This window comes from Acinonyx jubatus, chromosome E4 (genome assembly GCF_027475565.1).
Source record: "Acinonyx jubatus isolate Ajub_Pintada_27869175 chromosome E4, VMU_Ajub_asm_v1.0, whole genome shotgun sequence".
NCBI lineage: Eukaryota > Metazoa > Chordata > Mammalia > Carnivora > Felidae > Acinonyx > Acinonyx jubatus.
Genome location: NC_069395.1, coordinates 63967726 through 63994962, shown reverse-complemented (window position 1 = coordinate 63994962; position 27237 = coordinate 63967726). Strand labels below are relative to the sequence as shown.

Below are 27237 nucleotides of genomic sequence, written 5' to 3'. Positions count from 1 at the left end.
TCTCAAAATAAGTAAATAAATGCTAAAAAAATTAACAACAATTAAGGAGGAACAGCCATGGCAGAAGACTGAGCCAGCAGAAGCGTGGAGATTAGGGAAGGATAGAGCTTCCACTGGGGGCGGGGAGAGAAGTCCTCAAGACCCATCTCCAGGCTACTGGTTTCCATGTCTTGGGCAAGAAGACTTGCGGAGGACTCGGGAAGCCCTTCCACGGATCCCAGTTGGATGCCTTAACTCCAGGCTCCACCGAGAATCAGGTTTGTTGATGGTCTCTGTTAGTCGATTAGCTTCACAGTTTCCACGCACTGGGGTTCATCTCCTACTCGGGGCTCTTGTTTGTTTTCCGGGGACCCAGGTCCTTGGGGCAATCATTCAGAGGGCACAGGGGGACCAGCTGCCTGCGCTTCGAAAGCCCACAGACGTGGCCATAGAGAAGCTTTGAAGCTGCTGCTCGGCCAGCCTAGTGGCTCACACTGCCTTGCAAAGTGCAGTGAGGTCCACGGACCCGGGGCCCACGGTCCAAGAGCCCATCTGAGATACTCCCCAGTGTGTGGAGCGTGCACGACCTGGCAGGCAAAGGGGAGAACGTGGCACCGAGGTCAGTGCTGGCTTCGAATACGTAGCCCAGAGGGGACTGGGCTCCTGGCAGTGACACTCCCCACAGGGCAGGGCCTGGGCCCCAGGCTTAGAAGAACGTCACTGACCGGCATCACCCAAGGGATGGAGGCAGCCAGAATCTGGTTCGTTCTAAAAAAGTCTGGTTTCTAGATTATTTTAAAAGCACGCCTTTGTTTCTTCCAGCTCCACAGAGGGGACTCAAGCTAATGATTAATAACATATCATCAGGGTGCCTGGCGAATATCGGGCTTTCATGAAAAGCACCTGTACAGGTTGCGAACAAAAAGATAGTACTAAACGGCTGTTTTTCCGCTTCGAGTTCTCGCTCACCTTCCCCTGGCAGTAGTTACATTTGTAAACGACCTTCACCCCCGGACAGCTCAAAAGTGAACCGCAGTCCAGACTCGACGTTTGTCTGGAGCTCCAGGTGAGCAAACCCCATACCGGTGGAATCGTACCCCGCTTAAGAAAAAAGGCTCAGGGGGCGCCTGGCTGGCTCAGTTGGCAGAGCACGCGGCTCTCAGTCTCAGGGGTGTGCGTCCGAGCCCCACGTTGGGCGCGTCGCCCACTTTAGAAACAAAAAGGGTCACGGTGGCCCTCGACGGCGGGTCTCTTGCTGGGTGAGGTTGGGGCCACTTACTTCCTCCTTTCCCACTCTTCTCCATGCGGTACTGGTAGATGTGCAGCGTGAAGAGCATGTGCGAGTTGCGGTGGCCTTCTTCGTCACAGTCCTGCTGGCTGCCGCGGCGGGAGGCGATGGCAGCGTCCAGGAAGAAGGCGGCCTTCTCCGCCGTGGGTGCCCGCAGCTCACTCTGGTTCTGCAGCTGGAAGACACAAGCCGAGAGCTGAGGCCCCAGCCGGATGAGGGCCGGCGTGCCGCCCACACCTGGCTCTCTGTTCTGCGGAAAAGCTGCGTGCCTCTCGAAGGCCGAGGGTCCTTCCGGAACAACGGCCTGTACTCACCTGCAATTCCCAACCAATCCATTTCGGGAAGTCCATAATGAGCCCACGTATGGCACGGAACGTAGGTTGACAATTTAAGTAATAGCAGGTGTGAATAGCAAATGGTTGTATCCGAGTGAACGGCAGGGAGCAGGGGGCCCAGCCTGATCTCTGCAGAGGATAGTAAACTCCCCCCCGCCCCGCCCCCGCCTCAGCTACCCACCCACCTAGGAACACACAAGGGACGTGATCTCAGGATCTTTGCATCCTGATCTCTAAGATTAGAATGTTTGGGGGCCCCTGGGTGGCTCAGTCAGTTAAGCATCCAACTTCGGCTCAGGTCATGATCTCACGGTTTGTGGGTTTGAGCCCCGCGTCGGGCTCTGTGATGACAGCTCAGAGCCTGGAAAGCCTGCGTCGGATTCTGTGTCTCCTTCTCTCTCTCTCTGCCCCTCACCCCCTCACACTTGGTCTCTCAAAAATAAGAAAATAAACACTAAAAAAATTTAAAAAAAAAAAAGATGCATGAGAACACCCAACATACTTGACTGTCTCATCTCTACTGTTTAATTTCTTTAATCCCTAAGTTCATGCTCATGGTACTTATTAACTAAGAAAGCATCATGGGCCACGTGTCCTAATCCTATGAGATCCCTTGGAAATCAGAGTAAACCTTAATGAGAACGATAGTATCAGAATTTGACTAGCACCCCTTTTTGGGGGGGGGGGAGAAAAGGAAACATCTCGTTTATTCAAAGAAATGGTTTGCGGTATGTGCCTTGGGGTCGGTACACATTCTGACACTTTCCTATCCCGACTCTGACTGCACTTGTAATTCCGAACTCCGAGGGCTGATCTTGGCACCTGGGACCTTCAAAATCCCCGAACTTCAAAGAGAGACTCTGGGGTGTTTGAGGTCACCGTTTGAATGATTATGGCAGGAAAAAAAGTAAAGGGTTTTTTGAGATTTTTTGACATGAAGAGTTAAAATGAAGAGGCTGTTGATCTCTTCTTAGCCCTCAGTTAATCGGGTCCTTCACCCAAGTGGGGGCTTCATGGGCAGAGTTATTACAAAAGGGAACAGAGGCCACAGCATATTTGAGCTTCCAGGTAATTCTTGGAGAGGCAACAGCAGGTGAAGTGACACTGATTTCTGTCACAGGTGCTGTGATGCTTCAAAAGAGTGGTTCTCAAAGTGAAGTGTGGTCCCTGGACCAGCAGCATCGGCGTCACGTGGGAACCTGCTAGAAATGCATGTTTTGGGGATCTATCCCAGGCCTACTGAATCGGAAATTCTAGAGGGGGAGCCCGGCACCCTGTGTTCACAAGTCCTCCAGGTGACTGAGAAAGACTACAGTTTGAGGACCACTGGATTAGGCTTTGAATGACCAAGTGGTTTGGATTCTGATTAGATTCCACATCCAAGTGGTATCTGATGCCTCTATTGAAACTACTAACGGTAGGGGCGCCTGGGTGGCTCAGTCGGTTAAGCGTCCGACTTCAGCTCAGGTCACGATCTTGCGGTCCGTGGGTTCGAGCCCCGTGTCGGGCTCTGGGCTGATGGCTCAGAGCCTGGAGCCTGCTTCCGATTCTGTGTCTCCCTCTCCCTCTGCCCCTCCCTGTTCATGCTCTGTCTCTCTCTGTCTCAAAAATAAATAAGTGTAAAAAAAAAATTTTAAAAACTACCAACGGCCAATCGTAGTCAGACATGGTACCCACCCTTAGTGGGAGAACTAACTGGGCAGTCACAGATGACCAAGGAGAGCCATCTAAGAGGGCTTCCTGGAAGAAGTGACATCTGAAGGATAGGGACTTTGCCAGATGAAGAGCCAGAGGGGAGGATGTGCAGAGGGGAGAGGGACGATGGCTGGTGTCTGAGTGCCCTCCAACTGAAAGTGTGCTCAATCACTGGGAAGCTCGTTACCAATTCACAAGCAGGGGCCCCATCCCAGACGGATTCAACCAGAACCTGCATTTTCACAAGATCCCCTGTGATTCATATGCACAGTGAAGTTTGAGGGGCGCTGCCTTTTTTAAGGGACCTGAATGTAACTTAAGAGGAGTGGTAAGAGGGGCGCCTGGGTGGCTTGGTCGGTTGAGCGTCCGACTTCGGCTCAGGTCACGATCTCACGGTTCGTGGGTTCGAGCCCCGCGTTGGGCTCTGGGCTGACAGCTCAGAGCCTGGAGCCTGCTTCAGATTCTGTGTCTCCCTCTCTCTCTGCCCCTCCCCCACGTGCGCGTGCGCGCACACACACACTCTCTCTCTCTCTCTCAGAAATAAATAATAAAACATTTTTAAAAATAAAAAAAAGAGGCATGGCAAGAGATGATGCTGGAAAGGTAGGCAGGGGTCACGTAGGACCTCACAAATCATGAGGAGGTTTGCAATGGGGGATTCATAACAGAAATGGAAGGATCTGAGGTGCTTTGAGCCGGGGAAGAACACCGCCAGGTGTGAACAGATGGGTGCAACTTGGAGGGAACCTCGCCCGAGAAAACAATCCCACCGGGGATGAGGCAGGCACTCATCAAAATGAACACTTATCAGAAAAAAACTAGGAAATAAAGCCTTCTGGAGACTGGAAGGGCAGATTCTTCTGGATATGAACCAGACGCACTCCACCTGCTGTCAGCCGGCAAGCGTGAGACGCACAGAACAGGCACCACCTCCCGCGAAGGTGGACTGGAGCCTCTCTTGGCTTCCACGGTTCCAGCAATTATTTCATGGTTCTAATTAGAAAGTGGTTATTAGCGTTTCCTACGGCACTACTAACCCAGCTGTAAACCAGTGCCAGAAACACAGTTTATAGAGCCGTAAACAGCGCCAGTAATGGCTGGAGCTATTTGTGCAGAGCAGTAAATATTTCGGCTTGTTGTTACACAAAAGAAAGACTGTACTTTCTTTTTTTTCTTGAGAGGGGGCGTAAAGAAAGTGAATTCAATTTGCCCCCAAGGGCTCCGATAATTGTGGTTGCTGCTCACTGTCAGTTAGATCCAAGGTACAAATATTTAGGTTAGGGGCCGATGGCCCTGCAGCCAGCTGCAGGCGGTAAAGTCCCTGTCCACCTGTAGGTAAACATTCACGAGCCTCCCCCGAGTGCAGTGGAGTGAGTCACAGGGGAGCCTCCCCAGCGAGGAGCCACTCTGGACCCCTCCCCCTCCCCCACACTGAGCTCCAGAGCCAATCACCTGCGTGCCGCAGATGGGGTCCTCGCACAGGTACACGCCCGGGGACTGGCCGTCCTGCAGGCTGCCCGTGGCCACCTCAGACAGCAGGTCCTTCAGGTTCTCCTCTTTGCCCCACACTTCCACGGCTGAGATCCGCACCGAGAAGCGGGCTCCCGTCTTTTCCTTGCGTTCGTTTATCAGCTTGAAGAGCCAGGAGATAGCACAGGGGATGATGCCAAGGTTCTGCATGGAGTCGTCCTTTCCGATCATGGTGTAGGATTTCCCTGCGGGGGGGGGGGGGGGGGGGCGAGGCAAGGCAGGAACACGGCTTGAGTGTCCCCCTCCACAGGGGAGGTGGGGGGAGGGAAGGAAGGAGAGGAAGAGGCAAGGGAAGCGGTAAGGCTTTCCCGGTACTACGCGCTAAATGGCTGTAATAAAGAACGTGAGCGCCCAGACAGGATGAAGTCACGGCTCCCCTCGAGGAGGATCCCACACCATCCGGTCACTGCACTGTCTCACACGCGGTGGGAAGGCAGACATCTTTCAACGCTATGACGGCCCTTTTTATCACCACCCCACAGATTAACTGCACATACTTACACTTTATATCCTTCCTCAAGTTCAATGCTGTGTCTCTTTTTATAGCATGAGCAAATTCTATTAAGCTCTGGGTTGCTGCTTTGATCAGAGATCAAGAGGACAGAAGTGAGGTGAAATGAGTTTTCTGTCCCGGCCTAGAACCGGCCTCCCTCCCTGCAAAGGGGTGCTTTGGGAGCACCCCAAATTACTGACTTGGAAAGTGAGGCCTGCTGAGCCGAGGGACACAGGCCAGGAGTACGAAGGCACCCTAAGGGGGTCCAATCATCCAACCCCCTGGCCGGGTGCTCCCCTGGCCCCCTGACCTGCTTGTCCTTTCTCGCTCCGGCACAGGCCAGAGGCTGGGAGGCAAGGTCGGCTGTCAGGTGCTCCCCAGATAGGTCCTGACACGGTTCTGGGCTTTCCCCGGAGGGCTCCATCCACCACCCCGAACCCAAGAGCCCCTGCTCCGCGCGGGTCCCTCCTCCTGCTGGCTCTCTGGGCCAAGTGGGAAGAACCCCACCCCGTTTCCTAGGTGACTGGGTCTCCACTGGGGACAGGCATTGCATTTTAGCAGCAGGAACTGTTACTGGTGACTCTTCAGTCCAGGCGACCGCTTTCCATCTGCCGACGCAGACCCCGGGACCCGCGCCGGAGCACGGGCTGCGTGATTCGGAACACAAACAGCAGAGACAAGCACAGCTCTCACTGACCCAGCTTGGCGTGGCCGAAGCAGAAGACGCAGCCGTCCGCCCCATTGACCACAGACTGGATCACCTCCGCCACGGTTGCAGCACACACCTCGGCCTGGCGGACACAAGAGGGGACACGTGCAGTGAGTGGACCGTGAGCAACAGCGGGGGGAGCCTGCCGCCCCGGGGCTCCAGTCCCACGGCCGGGGCGCTACGGACGGGTCAGGCCGTAAAGGAGTTCCTGGGCCGCTCGAAACGGTCCGGTGCCTCTGCCTCTCGCAAGCCTGAGCCTCACACGCACCGCCCGCAAACCACCCTTCTGCTGACTTGCAGCCCGTTCCAGCGGCCGCCTCCGCAGGCCAGGCAGCAACACGCTGGGACGAGAGCACAGCCCACGGCGTTTTCATGGACCTCGTGGCCTTCCTGATCTGCCCTTCTGGGCTGCTGGACAAGGCATTTAGACTTTCCACTGGCCCTCTGCTAACTGGATCCTTCCTTCACTCATACACACACACACACACACACACACACACACACACACACACACTCACACACAGCATAGAATTGGACCAAGCTTGTTAGTGGGAAAAAGATGACATACCATTTCAAGAAAATGACCTTGGGAAACGTTGCGTTTCTCACATAAGCAGGGGCCTGGTGATCTACATCGACTTTCTCTCCCAACCTCCCTCCTCGTTCTTGAGCCACGTCCCCTTCTCTTGAAAACCAGCCCTTTCTTTCTCTCTGGGCAGATACAATGTACAGTGTCAAAGGCCCCTTGTCAGCGTGTTATAATGGATGCTCTTCAGCCTGCTGTGTCTCGTCTGCCACATGACTCTCAAGTCCTCGGAGGGGGCCAGTCTTCTGAGAACTTTCGGTATTTCCCCATTAACACCCAATAAGCTACCGCTCCTCAAATGACAAGAACTCAGTACATTTTGTGGCCTGACTTGGGACATCTGGGAACTCTCTGGGTAGCATCTGAGGCTTCCAGGAGGACAAAACAGTGCACTGTGTGCTGTCCCCTTCCTGCCAGAGTCCGAACTTAGGGATGCACTCAGAGGCGTGAAACACCCGGGCTCTGCGGTCGGCGGGGCAGCGTGCCTCCCGGTGGGAATCCAGTTTTCAGCTCCAGGCTGCATGAGTACAACGGGCGTGAATACTTGGAAATCGATTTTCTCTCCCAAACCCAAACTGAAAAACCATACTCCACCCCCGCCCCGCTGTCTGCTCTGGTGGTGCCTCAACAACTCTGCCGGGGGCTCCTCCTGGACTTAGGGGGAGGGGGGGCAGGACAAGGCTGCCATGGGGACCATAGGATCTGTCACACCCCCAGGACCTAGGCAGCGAGAGGGTGGCTCGAAGCCCTGAGACTGAGGCAGTAGAATATTCTTTTTAATGTTTATTTATTTATTTAAGGTGTCGGGGGGGGGGGGGTGGGTGGGAGAGCACGCACGCAAGCGGGGGAGGGGCAGGGAAGATTGAGAGAGAGACTCTAAGCAGGCTCCTTGCTGTCAGCACAGAGCCCGACCCAGGGCTTGAACTCACGAACCATGAGATGAGGACCTGAGCCAAAGTTGGAGGCCAGTCCACTGAGCCCCCAGGCGCCCCGAGCAGTAGAATCTGGAACTCCCCATGGGCACCTCTGCAGAGGGGGGGAAGTTCTTGCTGCATGAACTCTGCCTCCTTTGGACATGAAGTAAGGAGGGGAGCCAGGGGGCTCACAGCCCCATCTGGAGCCAGCCACCAAACAGACGAGGGCGGCAGGGAGAGAGCTGGTTGTGTGTGGACCAGAATCATCTGTGCAAAGGCCAGTGGCCACAGGAGACACGGGAGTGGCCTCACGGGGCTCCCCTTGCTGAATTCCTGCAGTTCCAGTGGTCAATGGCCTGTCCATCTCATATTGTTAGTGGTTGACAGTGGCCCCTGGGGGCCCCTGCTGCCTTCCGTCTGGGGGGCCAGAGAGGCAGGGAGCCTTCCCTAGCACAGACGCAGGCAGCAGGAAGCCTCCACTTACCCACATGCTGGAGTCCTCCCCACCGCCCTTTCTGCGAGGGACTGAATGTGTGCCCCCAAAACTGCTATGTTCAAACCTGACATCCAGGGGCAGCTGTGGGGCTCAGTCGGTTAAGTGTCCAACTCTTGATTTCAGCTCTGGTCATGTTCTCACGGTTTGTGGTTTCAAGCCCTGCATCAGGCTCTGCGCTGACAGTGTGGAGCCTGCTTGGGATTGTCTCTTGGTCTCTGTCTCTGTCTCTATCTCTGTCCCTCCCTGCTTTGCTTGCTCTCTTTCAAAATAAATGAATCAACATTAAAAAACAAGAAACCTAACATCCACTGTGATGGTATTTGGAAATAAGCCTTTGTGTGTGTGGGGGGGGGGGCGGTGAGTAGGTCATGAGGGTGGAACCCTCATGAACGAGATCAGCCTTCTTGGGGAAGATGCCCCAGAGAGCTCCCTTACCCCATTCAGCGGGAAGACAGCTGTGAATTGGGAAGGATTTGGTCTTGGACTTTCCAGCCTCCAAAACTGTGGGAAAGAAATTTCTGTAGTTTATAAGCCCGCCAGTCTGTGCTGTTTTGTTACAGCAGCCCAAACAGACTAAGACACATTCCCACAGCCAGACCCAGTGGAGGTCTGCCCCAGAGGGGGCAGCTGATGACTGCCAAGGCCACCATGGGTCCTAGGGAGGGTCCATCAGGGCAGTGAGGAGCAAGGACTGTTCCAATCATTGCTTAGCTGATGTCCCGAGAGACTGAGAGAAAGCCAAGTTCATACCCGCCTGGGACCTCCCTGGTGGCTGCAGCTCATGAGCCCACTGAGGACCTGAGAGCAGAAGCCACCGCGTCCACTTTCCTGCTTTCCTGCCTTGGAGGCTCAAAGGGTGCTCACCTCTCGGGCGCTGAGGCTGACCATGACTGTCATCAGTGATGACACAACAGGCAAAGATAGCTCACAGTTATTGAATACTCGCCACGCTCTGGCTCTATTTCGAGCATCTCGTATGTATCGGCTCAATGAATCACATTGATTTGGGTCTGTCTTCAGCTTACAGATGAGGAGGCTGAGGCCCAGAGAGGTGCAGTGACCCGCCCAAGGACACGCTGCTAGTAAACAGTGAATAAAATGGCGGGAGGTCAGAGATGCAGGACAGAGAGATTACGGGGAAGAAAGCAGGAAGCGAGGTCTGCTCAGGAAAGGGACTACGAATGAGAGGCTGCATCTTTGAGCCTCAGTTTCTTTGCGCAGGATGTGAACATGGCAAAACTTCCCTCTTTTACAGCACAGACTCCGAGAAGAGTCCAGTGGGTTAATGTATATGAAACTTCCCGAAAACCATGAATTGAACAGAGAAATGCAATGCATTATATTATTGGCGAATTTAACAAAAGAGAAGCTTCCGGAAGCGAGTGTGACAGTTGCATGGAGCCCCGTGTGAAATGTAAGCAAACGTGAGCAATTAAAAATGGCTCTTTTCGGGAATAAATCTAAAACTCGTTAACAGCCCACACTTCATTTAGGGTTTGCTTTGGAGTTTCTGCAACTTGGGGAGAACCACTTCAGAAAAGTTTTAACTGTGTTAATTACATTACGTGCAGGCCATTTATTAGACACGATGTCAGGTTTAGATTAGTGAGCTGGGTGGTACCACACACACACACACACACACACGCACACAAAAGTCACAGAGAAACTATCGAACTTCTTTGTATTCTGTCTCTTCGTGGTGAAACTCTTTGGGGAAACCATGTGCCCAGCTCGTTAACGAATGGAGCCTGTAACATGCACTGTGTGTCTGTGGTATGATTCCGGGGCCCGTGTGAGTATCCTCTCTTCTACACTCGGATGCAGCGTTGGAAACAAACAGGAGCTGCGAGCACCCTTGTCCTCAGGCTCTGCTGCAGGCATTGGCCACCCCGAAGCACCCTGTTTTGTACGAATCCTGGGAAGGGCCAGCCGGAAACGCATCCGAAGATGCAGCCGTCTGATGCCAGGACGCAGGCGAGGCAGGTCACCGCACACCTGTAACCTGGGTGACGCGTCTACCGGAAGATTCAGCTGTGCCGATTCACTGCAGATGAACTGCACCAGATGGTGTGACTGAATCTTCCAGTGGACATCTGTTCTTACTGGGATTGGCTCCAGGAGCTCCGGTCCAGGAATCTTGGCACTCTGGGCCCCCAAGGAGCCTCCAAATTATACTCGGAGCAGAACGGCCATAACTCTCCACACTCCCTGTGTGTGTGTGTGTGTGTGTGTGCGCGTGCGTGCGTGTGTGCACGCGCCCCTTGCAGGGTGACTTTGCAGTGCCACCACTCAAGAGGCGGGGTCTCTTCCCACCCCTCAGATCTGAGCCAACCGAACGCAGCAGAAGCCAAGCCTTGTCAACGCCAAGCCTAGCCTCGGGAGGCGTGTGTACTTGGATCATTCCACCGCCGTGAGCGCAAGCCCCGGAGAGCCTGCTGCTTGAGGAGAAACAATGCGGATTCTACACCAGCCTAAAGCCAGGCAGCCCCCAAACATGGGATAGACACGTAAGTGCGCCAAGCTAGAAATGGAAGAACGCTCGGCCGGACCAGAGATTAATAAGGAATAATAAATGCTCATTGGTTTAAGCCCCTGAGTTGTAACGCATCACCAGCTAACTAATAGGACGGCTGTCCCTCGCCTCTCTCCTTCCCCTCTACTCTACCTCACCGATTCAGGCCGCAGGACTACATGTGAGCCTCAGTTTCCCTGCCTGCCACACCAATGCCTCACTAGGACTTGCCCCCCATAGGGCCCTAGAACTCTGCTTGATTCAAACCCAGCTCCTCGACACACCCAGGAGCCCAGGCAGGCGTGGTGTTCTTAGCAGACCCCACGCATCACCATCTTCACGCTGTTGTTCCTAAAATTTCCGCTTCTGCCTTCCAGTCCCTGCTTCTGTAAGCCATCTGCGGACTGGCGCCCTCCTCCGCCCTCCTCCTTCTCTCCAAGGATGTGTTGTGTTGAAATCCTGGCACAATGATGCCACCCGAGGCCTGACACTGATAATTCAACGGGACCGAACTATTCAACGGAGCTCCCACGGGTTTCCAAAAGTTGTATAGCCGGAAGAACTGACACGTCAGAACACTCTGGAAGACACCCTCCCAGCTCACAGGTCCTGGTGGACGGAGAAGGCTTCTTGGAACCAATCAACACTGCCTGAGCCTGTGGCTGGGGACGGTGGGAGGGGCCACACCCACCTGAGAAGCATCTTGAGGAAACACGGCATCGAAGGCAAACATCTTAGGGGGAACTTGGTTGCCTCTCTTCTGGAAGACGTTTTGACTTCCACAGGTCAGGGGGTCATACAGGGTGATCTGCTTCTTCCGCGGGTCCACCTTTAAGAATGAGCTGGATTCGGAGGTGTCGCGGGCCAGCGTGGAACAGATGCGAAGCATGACTTTCACCTGCAGGAAACAAAGGCGGGAAATGACGTGCAGTGACGTCGTTGGATACTTTATGATGGGGCACCCTCTATGCACTCTGGGGACACGAGCATCCACCGTGGCAGGGAACCTTCTCATGATGACACGGGTTAACGACATAACCTGGAAATAATAACGACATAACAGGAAAACTGACCTGTTTGTAACTACCAGGTGGCATGTTTTGCTACGTCCATTACTTTCTTACAGAAACGGCACATCGTGTTCTTTATCTTCTTATTAATATAAACTGAAAATTAACTGTATGCTGGTGGGCCAGTCACACAGGCGAACAGGCAATCTGGATGGCCGAGGTTTGGGGGCTGGCATAATTCCCTGGAAGAGGACTCCTCACAGATCAATAAACCACAGACATAAACGTTAGCTCCATAATTTACTCCTCGCCTCCGCTCATCAGGACTCTCGGAGACAAAAACCCACAGTTATTAGTGTCATCATTAAATGCTTGTGAAATGGCCTGTTTTTAATGGCCAGCATTTGAAATGTGTTCCAAGGAGCAATGGTGAAAAAAGATTCGTTCGAAACGTGTTATTTGGGATCTCATTAAGCGAGTGCACAGGAGTTGTCATTTCAGGGAAGGAAAGCGCGTCTCGGTGGGAACTGGGAGCGGGTCCCTTTAACCTGCCTCCTGAGGAATTGACCACGGACCAGACACGACCGCCAGCCCGCTCCACCCCGACGGCCTAGCGGAGCACTCATGGAAATCAACCGCCTGCCCCCCCCGCCCCGAGCCCTAAGGTGAGCCGAAGTCAAGCTGCAGCCGCACACACAGCTCTGGAGGCTCAAGTCTTGGGGAACTGGAAGGTGTTTGCGCCCTTATCAGCCTCTGCTTCTGTGTTGCTAGTTCAGTCCAAATGTGGCAGTGAGTACCTGCTGTATTCCAGCACTGGGCTAGGCTCCCAAGACACAAAGGCTGGTGATACACAGGGTAACAGAGAGAGACAGATGATTTTTTTTTTCATTTTTTTAACATTTATTCATTTTTTGATAGAGAGAGACAGAGCGTGAGTGGGGGAGGGGCAGAGAGAGAGAGGAGGAGACACAGAATCCGAAGCAGGCTCCAGGCTCGGAGCTGTCACGGCACAGAGCCGGACGCGGGGCTCGAACCCACAGACCGTGAGATCGTGACCTGAGCTGAAGTCAGACGCCTAACCGACTGAGCCACCCAGGCGCCCCCAGATGATTTTTATAATACCACGTGGCAAACCCCGCAGCTCTGTAGAGGGTTCTTTTAAACCTCATCTCTGTGTCTTGCCTTCCTCATCGGATCAGTTGTCAGGTCTGATGAAATGTCAGTCAGGCAGTTTCGCAGAGAGGGGTTTATACATTTTTAAATAAAAGATTTCCAACGTGCAGAAATGCTCCGAGAACAATCTTCATTGTGCATAATGGAGCGAGGGCACCCTCCTGTTTATCTTCTCCCTGTCTGTTGAGACACGGGAACTGGCCTGCAATGTACAACGTTGAAGGGCACGGGCCTCGTCAGTTGCCCTGGCTGTGTCCCAGCGGTGCTGGTTCCCATCCCTTCAGAACAGCACTCAGGGTGGATCTGGAGGCCGGGTGTCACAGTGGAAGGAACCCATGGCTGGGGTGAGGCTCTCGGGGTTTAAATCCTGGTTCTCCCGCTGGGGGGGGGGGTGTCATATAACGATTCCTGCCATTTCCTGGGGGTCTATTGTGTGCTAGGGCTGTGCTGTCACCCAAAGGACATTATTGAGTCTGACAAGCCAATGCATAGGTACCCTTGTCCAGATGAGACAACTAGTGCTCCAGAACTTGCCCCAAATCTCTGAAAATGTTCGTGGTAAGGCTGGGCTCTGATCCCACCTCTGTCCTGACACCAAAGCTCATACTTTTTACATCATGACAAGTACTGCCTCCCGTATGTGGTCCAGCCTCTTGGAGCCTCAGTGTTCTCACCTGTGTGATAGGGACAATGAGGCCTCTCTCAGGGGACCATGGGAAGAATGAAAGAAATTGACCTGCAGAGTAACCAGCGCAGGGTGGGTACGTGATTCCTGTTTCTCTCCCTCTTCCTCCTTCCCCCATACTCGCCTCCCTCTGAACTGTGACATCCTAGCATTCTCTGATCACCGTGTTAGCAGTAAGGTTTTAGAACTTCTCGCCCCGGACGCCGGGTCCCGTGAATCACAAACGGGATGCCACGGGGGATCCCTGCAGACAGCGCTAGGGATTACGCACTGGTCCTCACAGGCTCCTACGAGTAAAACACCGTCACTGTGTGTGTGACAGCAGGCAGCACATTGGTCTACGTTCCATACTGGGAATTCTCTCGTTCACTGTGAACGTCTCCGTGCTGATTTCAGCCCCGCTCGTGTGGGTAGATCTGCCCCAGTCACACAGCAGGTGTGCCGAGGGCATATATTCAGACGGCAACTTTTGGTAGTGTCTGGGGCCTCCGGGCTTTCCGTAAGCCAAGCCCCTCGCCCGGCCTCTGAGCGCTACAAGTCAGAGAGGATGCAAATGCCAGGCAGAACTGATGGAGTCACATGGCCCGCTGCTTTTCGATTTCACAATTTCACATGCAATTTCTGGGTAACCAGAGGTGCTGAATGTAAAATATGAGCTAAGCCAGGAAGGGCCTGCATGGAGATGTGGGAGAGAAGGGGCTGAATTAGCGAGTCATTTGTCCAGGGGTGGGGGGTGCTCCTGCATCGTAATCAAGTTCCGAGCCTGCCCTCCAATTTCTGCAGACAGGCTGACGGTGCTGGCCGCTGGTCTGGCCCAGGAGACACGCAGTCCTTTCAAGACCCACTGAACTCTGGGTGGGGGTGGGGAAATGCCATTCTTTTCCTTCGCAGTTCATTTAAATAAATGGATATTTTTTTTCTCCCCTTAAAGGAAGGAAATTAGGTTTTTCTGCTTGACTTCCTTTGTGCCAATTCTTCCCTCATTCCAGCACTTGGCATTCGGCTTAATCCTCTGTAATTAAAGCGCTTTGAAGATACCACTTGTGATCAAGACGGTCCCCCGGACTTGCCAGAAGTTTTCATTTTTGTTGCAGATGCTGGTGGGTTCCCGGGGGCACCTGCTTCAGCCCTTCCTGTTCCTGCTGCTCTGGGGCACAGAGAGGGTCCCTGCCGTCGTGAACACCCACAGCTGTCTCCCAGCTCTCAGGGCAGGGGGGACGGTCCCTGCTTTCAGTCGCAAAGGCAGGACTGGCAAAATGAGATCCAGAAAACCAGGGCGCGGTCTGAGTGGACACATTCCAACGACAGGAGGTTGGCATTTCCTCGACCAACAGCCACCCTCAGTGGTCAAGACCCCACTTTTGCCTCATCTATCTAATGGCTCGGCGGCCGGTGGGGCCGGCTGCAGCTCTGGGCGTCTTGCTCATCAACTACGGCAGCCCCCCTCCCTGGACGGCCCGAGACACTCCAGGAGGATTTGCGAGAGACTCATCGACAGAGGCAGAACCTCGCTCCTGGGCAGTGTGGACGCTCCATCACGGTGTGGCCACCACACGGGGGCTCCTGAGGGGTGGTCCCCGCGGGCACTCACTGTTGCCACCACACGTGATCAAGTGCACAGATGAGTTCGTGTCCATCTCTAGTCACGGAGAAGAGAACCCGGTGTGGACACAGGGGGCTCCTCGCTGCCCCTCTCTCTACCCAGAAGCTTCCCAGCTGGAGGTTTGCATCAGACTCTAAGGAAGGTTCTGGCCAACGTGACCTTTGGAAGGCTCACTCAGCAACAGAGAAGACCACGGATGGTGGTGAGGTTGGTGGGGGTGGGGAGAGACCACCCGTCACCGTTCTCATGCGCCAGCTTTGTTTACAGTCCTTTGTGGGGCCCCACAATGAAGGCCCTCAACAGACACGCAGGAGACAGTGACTGGCCCCTGGACCATGTCGCGGCCACAGGAAATGCTCAGTGCACCTGTGTCACCAAGGATACGTCGTTTCCCCTACAAGGCTAGAGGCTTCAGAGTCAATTAAGTGCTGACACCTTGCACGTCTTTTTACACTTTTATATTTTGAATCTCCTTACGTTGATGTCCAAGCCCACACTCTTTAAAAAAGTTTATTTCTTTTTGAGAGAGAGAGAGAGAGAGAAAATCGCAAGCAGGCCCTGTGCCATCAGTACAGAGCCAGACGTGGGGCTCAATCCCACGAACCGTGAGATCATGACCTGAGCCAAAATTAAGAGTCAGACGCTTAACCGACTGAGCCACCCAGGTGCCCTCCAGTCCACAACTTTTTAAGAATCAGGTCAGTAGAAATGAATCAAGGTGAAGTCAGATCAACCTCACAAGAAATGCCATTTGGGCATCATTTTTGTCCTGATCGCAGAGTATTAGAGTTATCTTTGAGCCTTCCAGATCTGTTCTTTGTTTTTTTAATTAAAAAAAAAATTTCAATGTTTATTTTTGAGAGAGAGAGAGAGAGAGAGAGAGAGAGAGAGCGTGAGCAGAGCAGGGCAGAGAGAGAGGGAGACACAGAATCCGAAGCAGGTTCCAGGCTCTGAGCTGTCAGCACAGAGCCTGATGTGGGGCTTGAAACTCATGGACCATGAGATCATGACCTGAGCTGAAGTTGGATGCTTAACCAACTGAGCCACCCAGGCACCCCTAAATTTTTATTTATTTATTATTTTGTATAGAGTGAGCGGGGAAGGAGCAGAGAGAGGGAGGGAGAGAGAGAGGATCTGAAGCAGGCTCTGTGTTGACAGCAGAGAGCCCGACTGAGCCACCCAGGTGCCCCCAGATCTATTCCTAAGTTCCTAAAACATGTCTGGGAAGGGTTCAAGGCAAACCAGAGCCCAGTGTGACAGGTTCATCAAAATCCACCAACAAGAATAGTGAGAAAAGTGAACAAGTCAGATGGTTCGGAGGAGAGTCTGGAACCGAAGGGCGCGTCGGCTGAGACAGAACGGCCAACCCACAGAACCAGTCTGTTCCAGGACCCTGCGTCTTTCCTGCTGAGGCTGGCGCCTGCGATGGAGACGCTGAGGTTCCTTGTGACAGACGTGAGCCACGGAAATATCCATCACTCTGTCCTCTAGGCGACCTTGTCCGCCTCGGAAGAGAGAAAGCCAGAGTCGGTGCCCCAGCGCTGCCTGGTGGGAGTGGAGGCTGGACGTCCGTGGAGGAAGCACTGTGCTGACCTCACTGCACACCAGGGTGACTTTCCTGCTTTCCCTAGATTTTCAGGTGGGGTTCAGCTCTTGAGGGAGAAATGAGAGATAACAGAAGGGTCCCTGCATGGGATGAGCCAATCTCCTTTCTTACAGGTTGCAGGTGTGATGGGCACGACGGTGAGCTAGGAGCCAGGGGACTGGGTTCTAGTCCAGATGTCATCACCACTGAGTGGCTGTGTGACTTCAGGTGTGGACCCTGGCTTCCATACCCCTAAAGTTGGGCTGTTGTACCACTCACGACCCCTGTCTTGAAGGACAGGTGGGAAGCAACAAAGAAATAAAGGCAGAATATAAAGCAGTACACACATATAAAACATTATTCAAGAAAGAAGAAAGGAAGAAAGAAAAAAGAAAGAAGGAAGGAAGAAAGAAGAAAGGAAAAAAGAAAAAAGGAAGGAAAGAAGAAGGCATATTCCTCAAATCAACTAGTGTAAAATAGACTTTTCTATACCAGGTGAATGACATCAGAAGCCTTTCTAGCAGCCTTAATTTTTATTTTATTTTTTTAAGTTTATTTATTTATTTAGAGAGAGAGAGGGCGGGGGGGGAGAGAGAATCCCAAGCAGGTTCCACGCCATCAGCACAGAGCCTGATGCGGGGCTCAAACTCACGAACTGCAAGATCATGACCCGAGCAGAGTTCGAGAGTCAGACGCTTAAATGACTGTGACACCCAGGTGCCCCTACCAGCCTTAATTTTAAAACTTAAAGCAAAAGATTCTTGAATGAGCCTGTCCATACATAGTGACAGGAGCGATGGGATCAAATGACTTTCCTCCCTCCCCCCCAACAAATTAAATTAAAGACTACGTGGTCTGCTTCTATCTTTTGCAAAGGTACACGCTCCCTGTTGAATTTGATCTGAACCTCTAAAATCTGGATGTGGTGTTTCCCTTATTTCATTCCTTTCTTTCCTGTCTTGATCAGATGTTCTGGATACGCTCATGTTGTCTGCTTATGGCTCATTAGTCCCTTCCAGAAGATTCTCCAGACATTAAGAGAGATGATCAGAGGACAGGAGCTGTAAACAGTGTGCCCCCAGTATGTATTCTCAGCACTCTTACTTTTCTGACCTACCACGAAATTCAGCAACCCTCCACATCCTTCCGTGCATAGGACATTCTGACAAATCTACTGTAAAAGTTTCCAAAGGGGATTAAAGGTGTAATTTTCCAGCTGTTATGTAAAGGACACTCTCCACTTTATAACCTAAGATTCTAGTGCTAACCCATCACCGACACACCGACCCCCACATACATGACTTTCCTTTCCCATTCGATTTACCTAATGTGCCTGCTTGACCTGACAGACGAGCTGTTGGAAGTCTCGAATAACCCTGATGCTGGGAGGGATGGGTGGACGAGAGGGCCATGCTCCCTAAGTTAACAGAGGGAGCCTTTAAACATATCTGAGAGTTGTGTTCCATCCAAACATAGTTATCTTTACAGAATTATACAGATCCATGCATCACAGCTCAGTTACTTGCAGAATCAAACTAAATCAGACAGAGTTTCTTGGCACCAAACTACAATAGTAATCCTACTGACCCAGTCAATGTTCATGCGGCCATTCCCCCAGAAAAGGTCCAGGGGAACAGGATCCGGTGCTGAGTCTGGGGGCTAAGAGGGCAGATGCCATGAGGCTGAGAGCTCCCCTGGCCTATCTGGGGGAGCATCTACTCTGTGTTGATAAAATCAGTGACTTCATCACTGACTCATCACCAGCCATCTGTACCATGGCCATAACTTCTTTACAAATTTTATTAAAAAATTTTTTGTAATGTTTATTCATTTTTGAGAGACAGAGCACAAGTGGGGGTAGGGCAGACCGAGAGGGAGACACAGCATCCGAAGCAGGCTCCAGGCTCCGAGCTGTCAGCACAGAGCCCGATGCGGGGCTCGAACTCATGAACCACAAGCTCATGATCTGAGCTGAAGCCTGACACTCAACCAACTGAGCCACCCAGTAAAAGTTTTTAATAAAATTTATTTTGAGAGAGAGAGAGAAAGAGAGAGAGAGAGAGAGAAAACATGAGTGGGCAAGGGGCAGAGAGAGCGGGAGAGAGAGAATCCCAAGCAGGCTCCATACAGCACAGAACATGACGTGGGGCTTGAACCCACAAACCATGAGATCATGACCTGAGCTGAAACCAAGAGTCAGATGCTTAACCGACTGAGCCACTCAGGCACCCCAAATTTTATATTTACAGGGGACCTTCTCATCCTTATTTCCATTTGATTCCCCACAACAGCTTTATTAGGGAAACGTTAACATGGCCATTATCACCATCATCCTTACTTTAAGGGCAGTGGGTACTTAAGTGACTTGCCCAAAGCCAGTTGCCCGCTGGCGAAGGTGAAAGGGCAGGGGCCCCTGACCCACTCGCCCTGCAGTGAGCGTCCTGGGTCAGATGGAGCCAGAGAAGAGGCTTGTCCCTTCCACCAAAGCCAGCAGAGCCTGAACCTGTTCATTGGGGGCTGGGCCAGAGCCGAACCCCCTTAAAGACAGGGTACTGTCTCTGCGCTGGGTGGCTGGCTTCTCAGGGGTGCCAGCGGGTGAGCTCATGTGGCGCCAGACGGCACATGATGAGCGGTGATGCCATCAGAGAGGGGAGATTTACATTATTAAAAGCCACGCCGGGAAAGGTGACAGGTGGTAGCACCAGAAAGCTAAGCGTGAGGGGAGCATGTGCAGGACCAGAAAATGGAGCCCAGTAATGAGATGTGCTCGCTAAGGAAGTGCTTTGGGGAGTGGGGGCGGAGGGGGGGGGAAGTTCCCCCAAGCTCCTGTCTGGTGCATGTGTCAGCCTCAGCCCGCAAGCCCAGCAGGGAGGAAGCATGGCCCGGAGGGGGGTCTGCAGCCAGGGAAGGGCTGCTGGGGGCCAGGCAGCCTCTGGGAGCGAGGTCCCTCGCTCCAATTAGCAGGCCGGGGAAAAGCTGGCCGGGCTGGGAGGGTGGAGGCAGGCACGTTTCAGGGGCTGGTCTGGCAGCAAGGACTGGAATTGTGACAGCGGCCTACATACAAGAGGCCCCATCTCTTAGCTCATCGTGTTAGGGAACTCATTTCGAATGGATGAGCGGGTTTCAGAACGCATCCTAAGACACAGTCCTTCTTGGGTCCAAAGCGAAGTGGGACATGGGGTTCTCAGGCGTCCCTGGACGAGCAGCTCCAAGGCTAAGGGCACTTGCTGTCTGCCTGGCCTCCCTAGGACCATGTGGAGGGTAGCCTGGAGGCTGGGGCACACGCTCTGCCCACAGGCTGCCTGGGTTTGAGCTCTGGCTGCACCGTTTACCGCGGTGTATCTGCACGAGTGATTTAACCTCCCGCAGGCCTATCTAGAAGCTCGTCCTGACGACAGTACCTTCCTAGCGGGGTTACGGTGATCATGAAAAGAGCCGCTTATGACTGTGCTGCTACATGAGTGTTTAATACATGCCAGCTATTCTTTTTTTTTCAATTTGTTTTCAATGTTTATTTATTTATATTTGAGAGAGAGACAGAGCACGAGCAGGGGAGGGGCAGAGAGAGAGGGAGACAGAATCCCAAGGGGGCTCCTCACTGTCCGCGCAGAACCCGAAACAGGGTTCAAACTCATGAAGCGTGAGATCATGACCTGAGCTGAAATCAACAGTCGGACATTTAACTGACTGAGCCACCCAGGCGCCCCTGAAATTTTAGTATTTTAAAAATTTATAATATACATGTACAAATTACTATTGTTGAGGGTATGAGTCTACTGGAAAGATCATACACTTTAAAGTCAGATGCCAGCTCTTACCAGCTGTGTGACCGTGCACATTTTATTTTATTTTATTTTATTTTATTTTATTTTATTTTATTTTTAAAGTTCATGTGGCGAGAGTGAGCATGTGTGCACATGCGCGGGAGAGGGGCAGAAAGAGAGGGAGAGAGAGAATCCCAAGCAGGCTCTTCACTGATAGCACAGAGCCTGATGCAGGGCTTGAACTCACAAACTGTGAGATCATGACCTAAGTCGAGATCACAAATCAGTTGCTTAACCGACTGAGCCACCCAGGCGCCCCTAAACATATCATTCTAACGTAGCTTTCTCATCAGTAAAATGGGGATAATAATCCCTACGTGGAAGGATTTACGTGATTCTTAGGCAAAGAGTCGTGCCAAGCCCTTGGCACAAAGCAGGTCTCCATAACGATCACGGTCACGTTGAACCCACACACGGGGCAGCCCTGTGAGAGCATACGCCGTCAGGAACCTAACACAAGGTCACCCCTCTCCCAGCAATGCCTTCAACCACCTCTGACCCAGGGGTTCAGGAGACCGTGAACCTTACTGGTTTATGCCACCCAAGAGGCCTGGAGACACAAAGTGTCACCCCACTGCTGCAGGACATTGCCGAGGCCACCTCGCCCCGGGCCCACCAATGTTTACAGATCCAAGGTTAAGCTCAGGACTTCCAATTCCCAGCCTCTCTTTCTTCTGCCTGAATTTTGGTGAATCCTGGGGAAGGGGCAACTGCAGATTTTTCCGAATGCTGGGAAGGAAAAGTACTGTGGCTAGTTTGTGGTTACTATATTTTATCTTTTGAAATACCCCATTCCAGAGATAAAACGGCACAGAAGGACCTTCTGAGAGAGGAGCAGTGGGCACCCTTTGCATCAGAGTTCTTTCAGGCGCACACAGCTTGGCATTGGCACTTATTGTTAATAAGGGCCCATTTACCGCTAAAGCTCACTCATGTGTGACGACTGCACAGCTAAATAGTAGATCTGTCATTAAATAGCGGACGCTCAGGAAATGTCACATCTGCCGGCGCAGACCCCGTCTGTCGCCAGAGAGGTGCTGTCTGCCTTTGGAAACACCAGGACAAAAGGGAAAGTTACTTTTCTTTTTCTGCAGCCCGTTTTATTATAAATATGAAAACTGCAGCTTGCTAAGCTGACACTTGACGCTGTGTCTGGACCTCACTGCTGCGGTCTCCTGGGCCTGGGACTTTTTACTATCCCATGGCTTCCGGTCTAGGGAAGTGACACCCAGAACTCTGAGAATAAGTCGAGTGACCCAGTCTCGGGACCACCTAGAAATACCAGCTGCCAGATACCGCACGGAATCCGGGGAAACACCGTAATAAACCACCTGTTGTCTAAAACAAAAAGCCATTCTTACCATGTAATAATTAGGTATGTACCTTTTTTTTAATTTTTTTTTTTAACGTTTATTTATTTTGAGACAGAGAGAGACAGAGCATGAACAGGGGAGGGGCAGAGAGAGAGGGAGACACAGAATTCTGACACATGAGCTGTCAGCACAGAGCCCGACGCGGGCCTCGAACTCACGGACCGTGAGATCATGACCTGAGCCGAAGTCGGACGCTCAACCGACCAAGCCACCCAGGCGCCCCAAGGTATGTACCTTTCTGGTATTCATCTCTGACGCCCGTTTTCGATAGGAAACGATCACTTAGGAGCACTGTCCGTTCAGAACTGTCCGTTCAGCATGAAGACTTTGCCGGCCTCTAGGCTGCTTGCCTGGCGGTGGGAGCACAGGCATCCTTGGGGCCCACCAGGAAGGTGGGTTCGGAGCAAGTGGGGAATCCTTTCCTTAAAGAGCCGTGATACGCGACCCCCAAGCCTGGGCTCTTGTCCAGTGTGGAACCCTGTAGCCTCAGTCTCAGGCAAGAGGAGAATCAGGTACGTGTCCTAGTGAGAACAGGCATCTGGGGAACTTTGGGGTCAAGGGGCTGAAATCTGGAACAGGCTTAGCTGAAAGTTAGGAAGTTGGGTAAATTAACCTGCATCGAAGGCACTCACTGGACTGCCGCACTGAGCCCTACATCCTCACGACCCCCGTACGCTGAAGAAGGGGAGAAGGGGCTAGAGGAGCAGAAAGACGCCAAGCCAGTCCCAAGTCCCAGGCCCTCGGTAAGTCTTAGATTTTCATCCTCAATAAGAAAGAGTACGAGAGTGCACTAACCCCGGCATTAGCCACAGTCACCCCCGATTCCTTGTCTGTCCATTTCTCTCCTTAGAAGTGTACCTGTGCTGTTGAACTACACACGCGTGAAACACACACTGTTCCCACTGGGGGGCCACGGGGGCAGCCCGGTCTCATGATGTAAAAGGGATTCCGTTTTGGATTACTTTATTTTCAAGTCGTAGGCTTGGAACGGAAGCAACTGTCACCCAGTTCGGCTCCAGTGAGCCCCAGGCTTGCTGAGGACGATGGCATGGGACAGACCTGGACAGCCCGCGGGGGAGGTAGGTGATGCGCTGGAGAGAGGAGGGGGTGAAGGCCAGCTGGGGGTAAGTGTGAAAGAGAAACTCCTGCCCCCTCTGGCCAGGGGTGAGCCGCTGGCCCTTTGGAGTCCCCCTCCCTGCCCCTCTGCTTGGCAGAGAAGCCCTCGCTGGCGGCAGGACCCATGTTCAAAGCAGAACGGGGAATTCTAATAGCGAGGATTATGCGGAGGACATGTTTTCTCTTTTTTTTTTTTAATTTTTTTTAACGTTTATTTATTTTTGAGACAGAGAGAGACAGAGCATTAATGGGGGAGAGTCAGAGAGAGGGAGACACAGAATCTGAAACAGGCACAGAGCCCAACGTGGGGCTCGAACTCGAGGACCGGACTGCGAGATCATGACCTGAGCCGAAGTCGGCCGCTAAACCGACTGAGCCCCCCAGGCGCCCCTCTTTATTTTCTTTTTAAAATGTGGGTGTACAGGGGCGCCTGGGGGGCTCAGTCGGTTGAGCTCAGGTCATGATCTCACGGTCCGTGAGTTCGAGCCCCGCGTCAGGCTCTGGGCTGACGGCTCAGAGCCTGGAGCCTGCTTCGGATTCTGTGTCTCCCTCTCTCTCTGCCCCTCCCCGACTCTCTCCCAAAAATAAACAAACATTAAAAAAATAGAATGCGAGTGTAGAGAATGAGATGGAGGTCAAGGACGAACGTGTGCAAGTCCGGTCTTCACCTAACCACATTCTCCTCCAGGGTGCATAGGGTAGGGTGGGAAAAGAACAACCCAACAAATTAAAGCAGGTCCCCGTATTCCAGCAAGTGACTAGAAAGCCGGGGTGTGGAGGAGGCCTGGGAGGGCAGCGTGCGTTCCCTGCAGGGCAAGGGGGCTTTGGCAACCTTAAACCAGAGGCACCTGATCGGGAAGAGGCACTCCCTCACTGGAGCATTTAAAAGCCCTCCGGGTACGTCGAATCTGAAGGAAACGCCAGAAGCATTTCGCCTGCGCTGCGATGGGTGGTCTGCAGCCTCAGCTTGCCGAGCTGTAAACGCTAACTTTGCGTTGGTCCCACGGAGACGCTCCCCAGGGCCTTTTGTATCGTACGGAACCTGCTTTCCTCCAAGACCAGGATGCAGAGGGAGGCTCCATCGTGGCTCCATAGAAGGGACGCTGCCACCGGCTGTATTGCATGGCGGTGTCCTCATCATGGAGCTCTGCTCCTGGAACCCGGCTTGCAGAGGGCTGTTTCATCCTGCCTTCTGGGGGACCTACACCTGCCCTCTTCGTATTTAGGGCGAGCCTGAGCCGCTGTCCCCTAGTCAGATCAGGGTGGACTTAGAATCTCAGAAGCTTGCCCAAGAGACACAGACCGATCAGAATAAGGCCGGTCGCTCCCCCAGACTCCCGGCCACCCCCAAACCGGTCTGGTGTATAAACACCCAACTCGGGAAGCAGTACGTCCATCAATTCATTCCTTCATTCCTTCAGCATTCGGCTGAGTAAGACTTCTTAACCTGGGCCAGGCATCCAGGGCTCTGCAGAGCATCCAGGGCTCTGCAGGTACAAAGAGCTTAAAAACCAGTTGTGTCTTCGAGGGGTTTATGGTAACAGGAGGGGTACAAAAGAGCTCTGTACTGGGGCGCCTGGGCGGCTTAGTCGGCTGAGCATCCGACTCTTAATTTCAGCTCAGGTCATGATGCCAGGGTCGTGGGATCGAGCCCCACATCGGGCTCTGTGCTGTGGAGCCTGCTTAAGATTCATTCCCTTTCTCTGTCTCTCTCTCTCTCCCTCTGCCCCTTTCCCCTGCTCGCATGCTCTCTCTAAAATTAAAAAAAAAAAAAAGAATAAAAAGAGCTCATACTGAGGTACACTGAGGGCCCAAATGGGGCAGGGGGATTTCCACCGGGGGAGAAGGGACCAGGCAAGGTTTCGTGACGATGATTGTCAGTGAGGCTTGGAAGAAAAGTTGGGGTCTGCAAGGCACCCAAGTCAGGTGTGGGGACCCCAGACAGAGTGAGTGTGTGGGCAAATGCATGCAAATGAGGTAGCTACAGGGCTTTGGGTCAAGTTTCTTAGCTTCCCTGTGCCTCAGTTTCCTCATCTGTAAAGTGGAGATGGTAACAGGGCCAGGACTTCATAGAAGTTGTTACTGCTCTTAAAGAGCCTGGCACACGGTGAGGGCCCCGTGAGTGTAGTTTTGCGGTTTTACTCTGACTGTAGCTTAGGGTGGGCGTGGTGGAGGAGGGATAAGAAATTCAGCTGGAAAAAACAGATGGATATCAGCGTGCGGACAGACGTCTTGTCCAATCTAAAAAGTCTGTACTTATCCCAGACAATAGGGAGCCACTGAAAGTCAGAGAATGGGAAGAGCTGGGAGGCCTCACTGCTCGGCAGCAAAGCTCCAGGGGCCACGATTTCCCCATCTGAAAACACTAATAACATTCTTCACTGGGGCTGTTAAGAAGTCAAGGGAGAAAACGCTCGTGCAGCTTGCACTTTTATAGCACAACCTTTTAAAATGTGCTGACAAGGGGCACCTGGGAGGCTCAGTCAGTTAAGCATCCGACCTTGGCTCAGGTTATGATCTCTCAGTTCGTGAGTTCGAGCCCCGCCATCGGGCTCTGTGCTGACAGCTCGGAGCCTGGATCCTGCTTCGGATTCTGTGTCTTCCTCTCTCTCTGCAACTTCCTCTGCCTGTGCCCCCCCACGCCCCCTCAAAAAAAAAAACAAATCTTTAAAAATAAAACATAAAAATAAAACGTGCTGACGATTTGTTCAGTGAGTCTCCGTGGGGCGCCGGAGGAGGACCCACAACCGTGCAGTTGGGAGTCGGCCGAATGCACGTGCGCTCAGTGCTGGCAGCAGCCGTGAGGTTTGACAAGGAGAATAATGAATTAGGCCACCACCAAATAAATATTTATTAAAATGCCAATGAGCAAGGCACTCTCCTTACCCAGGGAAGCAAAGCATGCCAAAACATTTGCATTCAAGGGGAGAGCCAGGGACAGATGTGCGCGAGGACACTCAGGAAAGGAGAATGCTGTTTTACGGGAGTGTCTGTAAATCCACAGGATGCAGACTGCTCCGTTCTAGCCACAGAAGAGGCTGTGCTGGTGGGAGCTGGGGGGCTGCCTGGTGGAGGAGGAACAGCAGCCTCTTTGTCCCCAGGGTCACATATCATCTCACGAGACATTTTTCTTTCCTGCCTCATTAGCGACTGTGTCTTTCTTTCTTTCTTTCTTTCTCTCTTTCTGTCTTTCTTTCTTTCTTTCTTTCCTTTCTTTCTAAGGTTATTTATTTTACTTCGAGAGAGAGAGAGTGCAAGGGAGGGGTAGAGAGAGAGAGAGACCCGACCAGGCTCTGCACCGTCAGTGCAGAGCCCGATGTGGGACTCGAACTCACGAACCGTGAGATCATGACCTGAATCAGAATCCGGAGTTGGACACTTAACCGACTGGGCCACCCGGGCGTTCCTAGTGACTGGGTTTCTAACACGTTAGGGGAAACAGCATAGATTCTTTACTTTTTAAACTTTGATGGCAACTGGCCACCCAATATGGTCTCCCTAGGCACATTTTTTTTTCCAACATTTATTTATTTTTGGGACAGAGAGAGACAGAGCATGAACGGGGGAGGGGCAGAGAGAGAGGGAGACACAGAATCGGAAACAGGCTCCAGGCTCCGGGCCATCAGCCCAGAGCCCGACGCGGGGCTCGAACTCACGGACCGCGAGATCGTGAACTGGCTGAAGTCGGACGCTTAACCGACTGTGCCACCCAGGCGCCCCTCCCTAGGCACATTTTTTTGAAGTAACAACAGTGAAGTAACAGGTTCCCAGGAACGGATTTCACATCAGCACACGAAGGAAAGCTCGTGTTGTCTTACTCAAGAGCAGCAGGCCACTCAAACTTACCCTATTGGTTTAAACACAGTTTGTGAGCCACCCCCAGCCCCGCACCCAGAGTTGCTGACTCAGGATGTCTGGGATGAGGCCTGAGAATCTACATTTCTTCTTTTTTTTCTTACTATGAACAATGATGCTCTAAGCATTGTGTCAAGGTTTTTTTTTTTTTATGTTTATTTTTGAGAGAGAGAGAGACAGAGTGTGAGTGGGGGTGGGGCAGAGACAGAGTGGGAGACACAGAATCTCAAGCAGGCTCCAGTTTCCGAGCTGTCAGCACAGAGCCTGACGCGGGGCTAGAACTCACGAACTGTGAGATTGTGACCTGAGCTGAAGTCGGAGGATGCTTAACTGACTGAGCCTCCCAGGCACCCCGAGAATCTGCATTTCTAACACACGCCTGCAGTAGGTATGTTGGCTTCCTCCTCATGGAACTTTCCGCCCAACTCCATCGGGAGTCCAAAACACAACCGATGTGGATGTTACATTCTGGGAAA

At 52.6% G+C, this 27237-nt stretch overlaps 1 protein-coding gene across 5 annotated transcripts in view; it reads right to left on the bottom strand.

Annotated features, from left to right (window-relative positions):
• The window catches only part of KIF26B (kinesin family member 26B), a 469574-nt gene that overhangs the window by 80647 nt on the left and 361690 nt on the right, over positions 1–27237 (bottom strand). For all 5 annotated transcript variants that reach the window (XM_053209472.1, XM_053209473.1, XM_053209474.1 and 2 more), the window contains 4 exons: positions 11229–11435; positions 6018–6111; positions 4750–5012; positions 1259–1442 (listed from right to left, as the gene is read on the bottom strand). In XM_053209472.1, the coding sequence (XP_053065447.1) occupies positions 1259–1442; positions 4750–5012; positions 6018–6111; positions 11229–11435 (748 nt within the window). The remainder of the gene's footprint in view (positions 1–1258; positions 1443–4749; positions 5013–6017; positions 6112–11228; positions 11436–27237) is intronic.